This window comes from Vigna unguiculata, chromosome 9 (assembly GCF_004118075.2).
Source record: "Vigna unguiculata cultivar IT97K-499-35 chromosome 9, ASM411807v1, whole genome shotgun sequence".
Taxonomy (NCBI): Eukaryota; Viridiplantae; Streptophyta; class Magnoliopsida; order Fabales; family Fabaceae; genus Vigna; species Vigna unguiculata.
The window spans coordinates 5,234,453-5,250,478 of NC_040287.1; the positions used below are offsets into that span (position 1 = coordinate 5,234,453).

Below are 16,026 nucleotides of genomic sequence, written 5' to 3' on the forward strand. Positions count from 1 at the left end.
TTGAAATGAAAAAAATCCCATATGCTTCCGCTGTTGGTAGTTTAATGTATGCTCAAGTTTGTACTCGTCCCGATATTGCTTTTGCTGTTAATGCTTTAGGGAGATACTTGAGTGATCCAGGTTTGGATCATTGGAAAGCTGTTAAAAAGGTCTTTAGATATTTGCAGGGAACTAAGGATCATATGTTGACCTTTAAGAAGTCTGATCAACTTCAGGTCATTGGTTATTCTGATTCTGATTTTGCTGGTTGCCCTGACGACCGAAAGTCTACTTCTGGCTTTATTTTTATGATGGCAGGAGGTGCCATTTCTTGGAAGAGTGTTAAACAAACTCTTACAGCTACTTCCACTATGGAGGCAGAGTATGTTGCTTGTTATGAAGCTACTTGTCAAGCTGTGTGGCTTAAAAATTTGATTTCTGGCTTTCAAATTGTTGAAAGTATTTCTAGGCCACTTGTGATATATTGTGACAACACTGCTGCCGTCCATTTATCTCAAAACAATAGAAGTTCTACTCGCTCAAAGCATTTTGATATAAAATTTCTGTTTGTTAGAGAGAAAGTTTTGGATTATCAAACTCGGATTGAGCATATTGCTACAGAAAATATGTTAGCAGACCCACTAACTAAAGGCTTATCTGTTGGAGTTTTTCAAAATCATGTAACTCATATGGGTGTGGTTAAGTCTTTTGATGTATTGGGTTAGTGGGAGTCTGAGATTTACACTCTATATTATTATGGTTTTCATGAGATGTAAGTTTGTCAATGACGTCAGTTTCGTTACATCTTTTCTCTTTCTACATAGAGAATTTATGAACCATTTTGGGATCACATATTTATTATGTTTGTTTTTATTCTATATATTATCCATTATTTAAGAAATCTAAGCATATGGTAAGTATCCCTATCGGATATTATCTTTGTGATTTATGTTTATATTTCTTAATTGGTATTTGTACTTATGTTGCAATTGATATAATTAATTTATTTATTAATGTTATCCAAGTGGGAGAATGTTATATTTTATATAACAAAATTATATAAAATTATTATTCTCTATATAATTATTATTATTATGGATTAGCATTAATAATAAATTAAGTTATTCGTTAATATTAATTATTATATGGGTAATATATATATATAATTTTGGGTATTCTGATAAACGATCTGTGATGGGGTTGGATTGTTTAATAAACGGTCTGTGATGGGCTTGAATAATCAGATACATTTTGAGAGGTCCCTGGTCTCTGCTGACGGGATATAAAACTGATACCCATTAGTCAGTTTTTATGTAACAACGTAAAATACTCTTACGTTTAGAAAATATCCATCAGAAAGAGAACAGTAACATCTCATACTACGTGCTTCCATGGATCCTTCATTAGTTCCAGGTACACAATTTTAACTCATACTTGAATATATTGTATTATTGTATCTTATGCATATATTATTTCTATCATTATTTTCATTATGTCTCACGAAGTCTAATATATCATTTGAAAAAAATCGCACCAAAATAAGTATGTAATAAAAATTGAAAGGAAAAAGGATAAAGTATTGTACGTTTCGTTAAATGTGATAAATCTTTTGAACAAAATCGTAGAAAGAAAAAATATGTAATTAAAATTATAAATGAGAAAAGTAAAACATTGAATGTTTCGTGAAATAGATATATCTTTCAAATCAAATCACACAAACAAAAGATATTTAAGAAGCTAAAACATTTGAATAAGAAAAAAAGTTAAATGTTATATGAATCATGAAGTGACTATATACTTTGAATAAAACAACACAGAAAAAATATGTAATTAAAATTGTAAAGAAAAAAAAACATTATAGGTTTCGTAAGATACGACATATCTTTTGAATAAAACTAATTTTCTTATTTATAGTTACTACATATTAACGACAAAAATAATGATTTGAAAGAAGTGTTTGTGAGCAAAATTGTAGAAGGAATTAGTCAGATTGGTACACTAATAACCAGTCAGATTATTAGTAGATGCATAAGTGACGTGATGAGAACAAGTTTTACCACTTTAGTAATCACAACTTTCGTGACTCTAACGACTAAGTATGTAGGTAAGAAACAAGGAGATAATAAAAAATTCACCCAGTCACAACAAAATCATAAATACAAATTATTAATAATAATTATATTATCTACTGTAGGATTTTTTTTGCGTGGTATAATACCATTTATGCCAACCACTTTCTTATACAATTTTAAACCTAGATCAACAGTTATTGTTTAAATTACCACATTAGCACTACTGATATATTGAAGAATAAAAGCAAAGGTTAGAAAATTGTTATGCATCAAGCATTGTATCATACTTCTAATAGGTTGTTAGATCAATGATAGTATCAACAACATCTAACTGAATAGTGAATTTTAACTATTGTTAAACTTTTGCCTAATTATTTGTTGTTTGATCTTACATTTGTAAAAACTTTAAGATGAAACTATGATACAATAACAAATATTAAATAGTTATTTTTATCATGTCTCATGAAGTGTAATATATCATTTGAATAAAATCGTACAAAGAAAAAACATATAATTAAAATTGTAAAGAAAAAAAAAGTAAAATATTGTACTCTTTGTTAATCTATATATCTTTTGAACAAAATTGCACAAACAAAAAATATGTAATTAAAATTTTAAATGAAAAAAGTAAAACATTGAATATTTCATCAAAGGCGAAATATCTTTCAAATAAAACCGCACAAACAAAAGATATTCGATAAGTTAATGCGTTTGAGTAAAAAAAATGTAACATTATATGTCTTATGCAGTGTAATGTTTCATCTGAACAAAGTCTCACAAAGAAAAAATATGTAATTAAAATTGTAAATGAAAAAAATTATTGTACATTTCGTAAGATGTGATATATCTTTTGGGTGATTTAATACCATTTGTACCAACCACTTTCTTATATGATTTCAAACATAGAACAAAAGTTATTGTTCTAATTACCACTTTAGTGTTGTTGATACTTCAAACTATAGAAGCATATGTTAGATGATTGTATTGTTATGCATCAAACATTCACCAGTACAGGAAGGCCTTTTGGCAGCGGTTATTTTTCATATTCTGCACCGGTTCCCGAACCGAGGCATATTGGGGCGAGGCCAAAAGAGGATAGTCTTTGGCCTCGGTTGTAAACCGAAGCCATAGAGTCCCTCTTCTGCCTCGGTTATTAGGTCTAACCGAAGCCATATGTGCTCACATTTATACATTTTAAAAAAAATCACTCACGTTTTGGCCTCGGTTTTAGTATGACCCGAGGCCATATGTCCTTTTTGGCTTCAGTTTGCGTAGTACCCGAGGCCATATGTCACCATTCTCAACACCCGCAAATCTGCATGCCTCCCCAAAGCCCTATCCCAATCCCCCACCACCACGGTTCCCAAATGCGCTTCCCTCGCCCTCCTCAACATCTCCGAAAAATCTGAATCATCTGAAACCAAAAACAGCCACAAAAGACAGTGTCACACAGAAGCTTAACATCACCGCCGGGGAGAGACTGCAACTGCGAAATTGCGCGCACGGCGAGCTTCTGCGACTGAACGGCACCGGCGATAGAAAGCGCTGGGTCCTCCGTGCGCGCACGGCGAGCTTCTGCGACTGAACGGCACCGGCGATAGAAAGCGCTGGGTCCTCCGTGCGCGCGGGCTCCAAATCGATGACGATTCCGACGTCAATCCGGTGAAGGATGCCAAAAACAGCCACAAACACCTTCAGCGACTTCAAGCGGTTCAGCTTCTTCTCCCGCTCGCGCTGGTGCAGCTGCTTGAAGTGCTTCTTCAGGTCCATGTGGGTCTTGCACTTGCGCCCACACACCCCGCACGTCTAGGGCTCTGAGGGTGTGACCACACCCTTCTGTTTGAGGATGTCGAGGTTCCTGGGGGAGGTGGACGAAGGTGTGGCGGTTGGCGTTGGCGGAAGGCGAGGGTTTTTAGCGAAACGGCGGCGTCGTATGGAGGCCCGCGTGGGGGCTTCTTGTAACGCTGAGACGAGAACTTGTTGGAAGCAACGTGCCTGCTTTGTGTTTGTGAAAATGCGGAGTGGAAAGTGAAGTGGATTGGGTTTGCGTTGTGGAGAAAAAGTGAATATTTGCAGAGAGAAATGGAGGATAACAGCGCGCGCGAGGAAGAAATGGGGTTCAGTTTTGAGCCCTAATTAAATTATATGGCCTCGGTTCAATTTAGAACCGAGGCATATAACCCCTTTTGGCCCCGGTTCCTTAACACACGAGGCCTAACATCCCTTTTGGCACCGGCTTTTTCCCAACCGAAGCCTATAAGTCAAAACGAGAATGGCATTTTTGAAATTTTTGGCAACCTTTTTGGCTTCGGGCCTTCTTAACCGAGGCCTAACCACCCTTTTGGCACCGGGTTTTTTGTAACCGAGGCCTATAACTGTTTTTGGCTTCAGGTTTTAGGTGAACCGAGGCATAAAAGTTGCCTGTAATTGCAAAATTGCCACCGCGCCATTATAGGCTTCGGTTCCTTGCCAACCGAGGCCTATAAGGCGAGGTAAAAATGCAATTCTGCACTAGTGATTGTATCATACTTTTAATAGGATGTTAGATATCAATAATAGTATCAGCAATATTTAACTGGATGTTAATTCTTGTTAAACCTTGACCTAATTATTCGTTGTTAGAAGATAATAAAGAAATCACTTAACTACAATAAAATCATATATATATATATATATATATATATATATATATATATATATATATATATATAACTTATTAATAATAACTATATTATCAACTGTAGGATTTTTTTTTTATAATAACATTTACATCAACCACTTTCTTATATGATCTTAAACCTAAAATAACAATTACTGTTGTAATTACCACAACTTTAGCATTGTTGATACCTGGAAGTATATAAGCAAAGGTTAGATAACCGTCATGCCTCAAACATTGTATCCTACTTCTAATAGGATGCTGAATATCAAATATCAATGATAGTATCAACAAAATTTAACTATATTTTAACTATTGTTGAACCTTGACCTAATTATCCGTTGTTAGAGATTATGTTTTTAAGACCTTTGTGATGAAATTGTGATACAATAATAAATATTGAATAGTTACTTTTATTATGTCTCGTGAAGTGTATGTGTATGTATCATATCATTGAACAAAATCACACAAAGAAAAAAATATGTAATTAAAATTGTAAAAATAAAAAAGTGAAATATTGTACGATTCGTTAAATGTAATATATATTTTGAAAAAAAAAATGTAATTAAAATTTTAAATGAAAAAAAGTAAAACATTGAATGTTTCATAAATGACAAATGTCAAACAAAACCATACAAATAAAAAGTATAAAATAAGTTAAAACATTTGAGTAAAAAATAATTTAATCATCATAAATATCAGGAAGTGTAATATATTCTTTGAACAAAACCGTACAAAAAAATTATATGTAATTGAAATTGTAAAAGAAAAATAAAATAAAATACTATACATAAGATAAATAACAATAATAATAATATAAATAAAAGATATAAATAATAATAATACAAATAATAAAAATGACAACCTACGTTCCTACATGTTGCATTATATATTAAGATGTAAAGATAAATAAAAATAAAAAATAAAAGTAATTGAAATATGATAAGATTCAAACACAATTTTGGTAGTAAATCTTTTAAAAAAATTAAATTCAAATGAAAAAGAAAATTTTAAAAAATTGAGTTAAAACTTATTAAAATACAATGCTTATTTTTTATTATAATCGATGTTGAAATAAAAAACATAAATGACTAATTTAGTTCTCAAATTAATTATTTATAGAAGGAAAATTGTATTTAGTTTTTAATCATGTAAAACTTAGGTTGATTCTTGATATTACTGTCATTAATAATATAAAAGTACCTAATTTACTATTAAATTTATTATATTAAAATAGTTTTTATAAGTCTAAGTGGTTGATCATTGTAATCACATTAAAGATGACGTTTTGAGGGAGTTGTTGAAGATGATGATGTCAAAGTCTTAAGTAAAGATTAGGTATGGTAATGAGATGAGATGAGTTTTATTATTTTATATTTATTTTTAGAATAAAAATTCATCTTTATTCACTTTTTCAAACTTAATAGATATCAAATTTTTGTTTCATTCTCATTTTTATCCACGAGTAACGAGTATATACTCATACTCATATTCATACCCTCTTTCTTACTATTTCAATCTCAATTAATTAAGTTTTATAAAATAATAAAAAATTAAGGTAAAAAAATAATATTATCAAATATTCAATTTGAAACGGGGAGTTGTTTCTTTAGTATCAAATATTTAGAAAGAAATTATAACTATATACCTTTCAAATTAGAATATCAAATAAAATTTCATGAGAATCAAAACATTTATTAAACATGGAAACATTAATGAAACCTAATTGGTAAAATTTAAAATGTTTAAAAAAATATAAAAGAAAAATAAATACTCAAATTAAAAAATATTTTAAATATTTTTTTATTTCAATTTTTTAAATTCTAATGAAATCTCTTTTTTTATACACTAATAAAAGTTATAATACATCACTTTATCAAAATCACACAAAGAACAAAGATTAAACTAATAATAATAAAATTTTAACAAAAATATATCATTTTTTGAACTTCAATATATGTTGGATGGTGATAAAAAATATTCATGATAGTTACATTAAATTGTTATAATATAGTAAATAAAATTTATTTATACAAATAGTGATAAAATTACATGTATAATAATAAGTTAAAAAATAAAAAAAAAATATATGAAAATATTAAAATAGTAATTTACATGATAAAAATAAACGACAAATAAAAATATTAAAAAAATGATCAAATGTGTGTTTTAGAAGAAAAAAAGTGAGAGATGAAATTGTACAAAGAAAAATAAATGTTTAGTTAAGGGTATGATAAGATGAAAAATATCTTTAGAGATCTAAGAAAAATTTTCAAATATCAACCTAATTGATTTTTGACAAATAATAAAAATTGTTTTAGCGAAATAAAAACAGTTTTTCAAATGAAACAAAATTAATAGTAATAGAATAAAGAAGAAAAGTTTTTTATATTACCTACAAAATGGAAAGTTTATACTATTGAACACTTAAATTGAAAAGTGTTAAATATTCTCATGTAAAAATAAAATACACAATAAATAAAAATACTAAAAAATAGTAAAAATATTCAAATATGAAACATACAAAATATTAATTAAATTACATAATTAAATAAAAGTTCTAATAAATTTTATGACAATCGATTAGAAGAAATAAAAGGTAAAAAGTGTGTAATATTTATATATATAAACACTTAACACTAATATTTCATGATGGAGATCTCAATGGAGTTTGATGAATGGAATTGGATTTGAAAAAGTCGAGTCGGTGGTGTTTAATTAGTTTGAGTATTCATAATGAACTTTTGTCGATATTTGTAAGGGAACGTAGCAATTAAAAAAAAAAGTAGTTTTTTATTGGCTTCCTCAAGGAGCCCAAAACACGCATATCTATATCCTATTTAGGAGTTAGGAAGTTAAATCTTGAATATTCCTGTTATCTAATGAAGAATTATAAATAAATTGATACGTGAAATTTTGAAACATTCCTGTTTGTGTATAGATACTTCCTTAGCAAAGAAGTAGTTTATTTTAAAGAAAATGATATTTTAATTCATTTTTTATTCAGTTTTAATCTATTATTTTAATTATTATTAAATAATTTTTTTTATTTTTTTAGTGATGTGATGATCTATTAAAATGATGGGTTAAAATTAAGTTAAAGTATGATTGTACTTATTTAAATCCTTATTTTGAAGTTTATATTTGATATTGAAAAAAGAGAATATGTATTATTTCAACACTGAATACTTAAGGAAGCTATTATGTAACATTATTTTAACAAAACAAAAGTAAGAAGAAATGAGGTGTTAAGAATCAATATTTAATTATTCTGAAACAAGGAAGAAGACACGGTGTGTATGGAATCACGTCAGCTGTCTAATCATGTCCAAACCCGCCGACAAAAATAAGTGTATACTTGTAACATCATACAACCCTTTACATATTTATTTTATCTTACTCTATTTCTATTCTAAAATTTGTTTTATAATTTATTCTTACAACTTATATATAAGCTCTTGAAATTTCCTTGATGTTCATTAGTGGAAAAGAATATGAGAAATAGAGTAAATATCAAGATTGTTTAGTTAAAAAAAAAATAGAAAGACTAGAAAACGAAAGTCAGAATTAATGAAAAATTAGTTAACATAACCCATTTCTTAATGTTACATCACAAGAGATGACCCATTGACAACCTTATTCATATTTAATAATTTTCTTCATGATTAAGATATTATCACTATTATCATTATTACACTGAAAAAAAAAATAATATTGGCATCGTTTATTTAGAAATAAAAAAATTGATAGCAAAACACACTGTTACTTTATGATCCATATAAAGTAGTTTCACACATCTCTACCACTGAAGTATAGGTAAATTGTGAGTTGAATTCAATAACTCTACATTCATCACATGAAAGAACAGACTCAACTGCAAATGCAATGATCTATAACTCAAATGTACACAAGAACGATGATGTTCCTAATGGTGAAGTCCAACACATTTAGCCGTCAATGAACTGTTTTGTATAAACACGGTGCCGCCGCTCCCTGGCATAGATGACCCAGAAGATCAAAGACAGCATCACAGCGGCAGATACCAAAACCAATCCAATATAAATCAATTCACTGTTTGTCTGCAGGCCAGGACAGTGATCGTTGCTGATGTCTGTGAATGTTTTCCGCACGAAAGTGCAGTCTTGCAGATCCACCAAAAATGGAGCATAGTGATACAAACCGTAGCTTATGTTCACTGCAGCTTCCATTTGCCCGTAAATCGTCGGCGTCATCCGACCAGGCGTCTCGCAAATGCCTGACGAAGATACCTCACATGTGTAGTTCTTCCACACCTGTTTCAGACAACATTTCATCATTACCAATTTTCTATCAGGAATGTTCTGAAAAACATCATCTTATAAATGCATGTGTAGTAGAATCATTACCTCTGCGGCATTGTCCAACGGAACCTCACCGGGTGCACACGAGCGATTAGTGAGGTCAGCATTAAAAGGATTACAAAGAGGAGGCATCAAGGGGCCTGATTGGTTGTAGTACAAGGGTGCAGCAGCAGGTGGGAAATTCCTGTTTGTGACATTGGAAACAACGTTGTCAACTAATTTAACAAGCTGATGAGTCACTTCCCTGGTCCGTGTCAAGGTTTCCTGGGCAGTCGCATTATCTACGCATGGAAGAATTTCATCCAGGGCTGTCTGTGCAGTGGGGTTCTGCACCCACTCATCCATGGCAACACATGTATCTGCAACCGCACTGGTGCAAATATGCAATAAAATAGCCTTTTGTTATGTATGTGCAACACAAGTGAAGTGATTGTAGCAGAAAATGGATTTCTTCAAATGAGTTGATTAACAGAAGAAAACTAAAAATTTCAATATAAAATTCTAGAAAATAGAAGAGACTTACTTGTGAAGAAAGAGAAATATACCACAAAGTATAAATGTGCCAGCAACAAGAATCCAACCAATGAGGATCAAGCTGCAGTCATTACAAGAACATGTGGTGATTTGATGGGACAAACCATTAAGAATTAAAATGTCCAGAAGTGAAAAAAAGATGTAGAAAAATGCTCAAGTAGTTTAACTTACAAGTACACAAGACCTTGCAGCCCAAATATTGATAATACTGCAGAAAGTTGTGACCGCAAAAACAATCACATGAGACGACAAAAAAATATACATAGAGACAGACAGTAAAAACAGAAACAGGTATTAAAACAGGATAAGAGAAACGTACAGAATCCAACAAATGCAATAAAGAGCATAACAGCAGCAAGAATAACCAGAGCCAGTCTCCTACAGCACATAATATATAATTGTTAGAAAAAAAAGGACATTTTTAAGCCTGAAATCAAGATTTCCAAGTGTACTAACTAACATTGCATCTATGACATCTCTAATTGTCTCTGAATTATCTTTAGTCTTGCTGGAAAGTTGTACAGCAGAAGAATTAATCTTAGTCTTAATATCGTCAATCTCCTTCTGAACATCAGCAGGCAAAAAAACGGCATCAACTCCAATCTTCTTAGCTGCATCAAGATAATCTGACACGTTCCTGAGGTTTTCTGCGGTGAAGTCTGCCTGACTCACCACATATTCCAGAGTGTTTATGGTGCTCCCGTGAAACTTCCCCTGAGCAGTGTACAGAAGGACACATCCAACTCTAACACAACCAAGCACACACATTTAGAGAACCTTAAAAGTCATATGAATCAAAGATAGCATACTATGTGGGAAAGAGAGATACATTGCTGCAACGGTGAAGAGGATGAGCAAGATCAAGGATAAAGCATAGGCCAAACGTGAATAACCATAAGGCTCTCTTGGACAACAGCAGTAACACAAACAGATTATGGATAAACTGAGCCCAAAAATCACAAACCAGACCGCAGCAACAACAAAGAAGGGAGCCGCAGTGAAAACAACTGACTGCACCAAAAGCCAGAGAGTCAGCCAAACATTATTACTGGTTTAAAAGCAGACAAAACATTACAGCATCGAAATCTTGGGCTACCATATGTAAGAAACGATAGAAGTACAATAATTTGAGTCGCTCCTAACTTGAATTTAATTAAATTTTATACAAGTTCTGTTGTCTGGTTCCTCAAAAAACTGAAATACATAAATTGATTTTAATAGCTTAAAAGAGAAACTCAATTGTCTTCTCTTTTCTTCTAGCTGGGAAATTTACCCAGAACTTGGAACCAAAAAAACTAATAAAAATTGGAAACAAATGGCAAGCACCAAGTTAGAAGCACAATTTAAAATTACGAAAAAGAATGGTCATGCGTGATCATAGAAGGTTAGGTGGGAACTGAAAATGAGTCACTCTCAACATAAACACTGATTTTTTTATAAAAGTTCTCTCATCCCACTTCTCAAAAAACTGAAATGCATAAATTGAGTTTAGCTTATACGAAATAAATTGTTTTATCTTCTTATTTTCAAGCTAAATTTACCCAAATATTCAAACCGAACTAGCAAATAAAAGACACCGATAAAAAGCATGATTTTTAGAAGACAAAGAAAAAAAGTCATGGGTAGTGGTTATTGAAAGGTTAGGTAGGAACTGACAGCAATGTAGTGGCGATTGCTGATATTCCAACCACCGGTGTAACGGTTAAGGTTGTCCAAAGGGTCCTTCCTCGTAGTTCTTCTCTGAGCCAATATCAGAGACGTGTTGCTCGGAGCATCTTCAGCCATCGATCTCCTCGGTTTCCACGGTAGCACCTTCCGGAACTCTCCCCCGCCACCACCGACCTCAACTCCATCTGAAAAACACCCAGAAAACAAAAACACGAACAAAGCACACCCATTTCAGAAAAATCAAAACTTCGAAACGGACACGGGAAAATAAAAAAAGAAAAAGAAAAAAACCTGGATAACGCAGGGAATGGAAATCAGAGGTTTTAACGGCGGCGGAGAGAGAGAAGAATGATAAAGGTAGGAGAAGGGTGAGAAGGAGGAGAAGTGAAGGGTGTGGTGTGAAGCATGGCATAATGGTTTAGTGGGTTTTGGTTAGATTAGTGGTTTTCTTTTTTTTTCTTTTTCTTCTTGCGGTTTCCCCAGAGCTTCTTCTTCTGGTTCTGGAGAGAGACACAGAGAAAGAGTGTGGGAGGGAGAAGAAGAAGAAGAGAGAGAGACAGCGTTGTTGGTGTGTGAGATGTGAAGAAGTGTTTTGATGATAGTTTATTTTGAGGTGAGATCTTCGGCATTTCGCGTCTTCGGAAACAGACACTTCATATTTGTACTTGTAGGCCCTTTCTTCTCTTTTTTGTGTAGCCTTTGTTTGCACCTGTGTGAAATTGTGTTTACTTCAAAATCGCCTGACCAAAATACCCTCGCCTTTTGTTTCTTTTTTCCTTCTCATTCCTCCAATGACGTTTTTGTCCTCCTCTACTTTCAAAACAATTAATTCCTTTTTTTTAATATGGTTTATTCATTTATGAAATGCTCAATTAAATTCTTTAATTTTAAGATCACACCCTTGTGTTGTTGTGACTATCTATTTCAGTGCCGATATAAGTCTCTTCCTTTTTTAAATTTTGATCGTGTCTTCTGTTGAAATTTATCCGTTAGTCAATTTGGTTGTAAATATAAATACTATTTTATAAATTAATGGTTAATAATTGTATTAACAGATGAAAAAGGGCTACATTATTATATTTGAAAAAATTTAAATTGATTTTTTTTCATTAGTCATGAAATTAAATAATGGAAACGTTTCGTTAAGTGAATTTCTATCGAAATAATATGGTTAAAGAAAATCAAAAGTTTATTGTTAAATACGGATTGATAATTTTGGTCGATTTCTTAATAATAAATCAAATTGAAACCTATTTAAAGATATATAAAAAGATAAGATTAAGTGATTTCTGGTATATTTATAAGAGGGTCGAAAAAACTTTTTTTGACCAAGATAGAAGCCATTCATCGAAAAGAAAGTTATTTGACAAATAAATGGAGAAAGATGTGATTTCTTCCTTTTAATAAGTAAAACATGGAAAGTTAAAACTGATTAATGAAAATGATTTTCTGCAAGTAAATCAAATGAATCTTTCATAAATGATATTGTTTAGTAGTTAAAAATAATAAAATAATTGTTTGAATCTAATTTTTATATAGAGTTTTAATTGTATAAATATCTATAAACGCCTAAAATGAGAATGAAAAAAATAATAGTAATATTTATGCTCCTAATCACTAATTATATAGGTTTCTTATAAAAATTCCTAATTCATAATTAGTAAAGAAACCTTTAATTATTTGACAAAATTAGTTAACTTTTATACTTAACAAAATGCAAAAGATAAAGAAAAGATAATATAAGAGACACCAAGATTTATACTGGTTCGATTGAATTGAATCCACATCTCGTCTCTAGCTATCCACACTAGAAATTTCACTATAACATTAAGAGTTAGGACAATACAAGATTCACTTATGTACTTCATACACCCTCTATATACACACTCTTGAAAAACCCTTTAAGAAATGTAACCAGTAACGCTACACGCAGTTACCAACACCTATCACTGTCATAGTGATAGAACAACAAAGTTTCAATAACAAGAAACTAGAAATTTAGTAACCAAAAATCAGTGTTTCAATTGAAGACTAATGATAGAAAGAATACACTTGATTATATGTAAAGGTTTATATCACAATCACATAACCTTCTTGAATTATTGATGAACAACTCTAGAAACAATGAGGAACCAATCTAGATTTCCTACAAAAACTCTCCAACAATCTTTCTTCTCTTTGGTGAACTTCAAACTAGTACAGTTATATTTCTTTAAAAGCAGAGTTATTTTTTGGTTTATCTAATTAATTAGGTTATCTAGTTAATCAATTAGGTTATGACAGTGTTCAAGTTCATGTTTCAGAATTAATCTAATTTACTATATTAATATTCTAATCAACTAGCACGAGAATAAGCAACATATTTAACCATCACACACATCAAACATGACCTAATAGATTATATTAACATTCTAATCAATTAAGTGTGAATGAATTAACAAATTTAGCTTGACACACATCAAGTTCATACAAACATTTATGTCTTTTTGGATTCGAACTATTCTAAACTATCATCTCCTATGAACATCATAAAAAACAGCATAAATTCTCTTTGAAAAATAAGAATAACAAAATTTTATCACTACTACTTTATAATTGAATCTTCTTTTATTAAATATTTTTGAAGCAAAATTAGAGTCTATTTTTCATAAAAAAAAAAAAAAAATTAAAGTGCTTACGTGTTTATGTTCAATTCTTATTATGTTAATACAATATACAAAGTTCATATTTTTCTGTATTTTAAAGATAAAACCTGTTTTATAGAAAATAATGATAAAAAAAATTAATTTATGTAATAAATTTGATTATTTTAATGTTCAATATTAGCTTAATGTATTTCAATTGAAAATCAATTCCTACATTTAAACAAAACAAAAACTCATAACAAATTTATTTCTTCTTTGTTTGAATATTTAGCTTTCTATTATCAAAATTTTATCCAAGTGAAAAGGTAAAACGTTAATCGAATTAGTTGATGTCAGATTAATTCACACATGAACTTGTGATCAACATTTAAAGTGAAGTTATCATAAACAGTGCAGAAAGCTTGGTGCGCATGGTTTCTCAGCTTAACATAGAGGATGAATGGGCCATACTGTTTCCTCGTGCTTTCATTTCAAATTTTAAAATCCATAAATTGTACCTTCTTCTAAAACTACACATTGGAAGTGAGAAAAGGTGGAATCACTTTCATATTAATCTGGCCAAAGAGAGTAACATAAGATTAATTTTTATTTGGTTAATAGTCTTATATTAATAAGAAAAATGACTATTAATAAAGTACTCAAATATGTTATTTTAGATAAGATTAAAGATGTTTTTTTACTCAAATTATTTTTAGGAATTATATTTAACTTATAAATTAAATGTATACATAATTTGTATATAAATTTTATAAAATATCATTTTTGATAAATAATACATGTAAGTTATATTATATTTTGTAAATATTTTATGTTAGACAAATTTTTCTTACTATATTGTAAATATTTAATGTTAGAAAAAAACTTTTACATTATTTTTATACAAGGAAAGAAAGAAATAAGCATGCATATTTAATTTAGAAATAAAATTAATTTTAAAAATAGTTTAAGAAAAAATACTTATTCCTTTAATATATATATATATATATATATATATATATATATATATATATATATATATATTCACCAATATATGTAACAAAATATTCTACTAATACTAAAATTGATTCAAGAAATAACTTTAACAGAATTAGTTCTAGAATGAAAACTTAATAATCATTGTAAGTGTAGGTACCCAGCCCATCAAATATACCAAGTAATATGGTCCCACAAAACTTTTTTAGATTATTGATTTAAAGTGGTTAAATAATATTTTAAGAGATATTTGTTGTAGTGTGTTAACATAATATATGATTAAATCTCAATAATTTGATTACTATTATGAAATAAAGTGAATAATAGATAATAGAGAAGAGAAGAAACAATAGAGAATAGAAAATAGGGAATAATTCATTTGTGTATATTATTATTGATAGGAAGAGTCCTATTTATAGATACAATATGTGATCCATAAAGGAAACAAATCAACTTAGTTAATACAAATATTTACTATAAAGAGTAATGAATCATATGAGTAAATGTATCAAATTAATGGACAATCATTAATTCATCACACTCCCCCTTGAGTGTCCATTGATAAAGAATGTGTCTCGTTAAAACTTTACTAGGAAAAACCCTTTGGGATAAAAAAAATCTAGTGAAGGAAAATGAGTACATCATTTTGTATTCTTTAATACAATATTGTTCATCACATATTCTATTTCTCCCCCTCATGTAAACTTACATCATTAAGGTGACAGAGTCCGAATTTGTGAGTCATTTGCTCAAAAGTTTTTCGTGACAAAAACTTTACAAATAGACTTGTCATATTTTCAGATGAACGAATTTTTGGATATCTATATCATCTTTTCAATTGAACAATACACTATAGTCTTCATATATGGTTGTTGATTCCATCTTTCTCGGGGATAGTCACAAGTTTCTTGCACATGTTGAATTATAAACCTTAACCAAACATATTCACAACTTTCCTCGTAATTTTGTATGATTAGACAATGTTGCTACTATGGTTTGTTTTATATACCTTCATGAAACCATTGTACTACCACATGTGAACAAACATCTTGTTTGTGATCAACCATTGTGACATTGTAAGAATATGTAAAATAACATGCATATCCATAACCCATTGGTCTGAATCTGGATCATTTGGATGGAATAAGCTCATATTC

The 16,026-nt window shown here is 30.2% G+C and overlaps 1 protein-coding gene across 1 annotated transcript; it reads right to left on the reverse strand.

Moving 5' to 3' along the window:
- Nucleotides 1-8,414: 8,414 nt before the first annotated feature.
- Nucleotides 8,415-11,904, reverse strand: LOC114163882. Its single transcript, XM_028048255.1, has 9 exons — nt 11,544-11,904; nt 11,241-11,437; nt 10,414-10,595; nt 10,045-10,329; nt 9,904-9,962; nt 9,756-9,792; nt 9,574-9,645; nt 9,096-9,420; nt 8,415-9,002 (listed from the first exon to the last, which is right to left on the reverse strand). Exons 1-9 carry the CDS (start codon nt 11,662-11,664, stop codon nt 8,658-8,660), a joined length of 1,623 nt encoding a protein of 540 aa, XP_027904056.1. The 5' UTR covers nt 11,665-11,904; the 3' UTR covers nt 8,415-8,657.
- Between the last annotated feature and the right edge of the window lie 4,122 nt (nt 11,905-16,026).

What these genes read in the sequence shown, in the direction of transcription:
- LOC114163882 (XM_028048255.1), bottom strand. Translation starts at nt 11,664, where the DNA reads ATGCCATGCTTCACACCACACCCTTCACTTCTCCTCCTTCTCACCCTT. An exon ending in CCATTCCCTGCGTTATCCAG is followed by an intron (nt 11,438 to 11,543) that starts GTTTTTTTCTTT and finishes GGTGTTTTTCAG; the next exon opens with ATGGAGTTGAGGTCGGTGGT. An exon ending in CTCTTCACCGTTGCAGCAAT is followed by an intron (nt 10,330 to 10,413) that starts GTATCTCTCTTT and finishes TGGTTGTGTTAG; the next exon opens with AGTTGGATGTGTCCTTCTGT.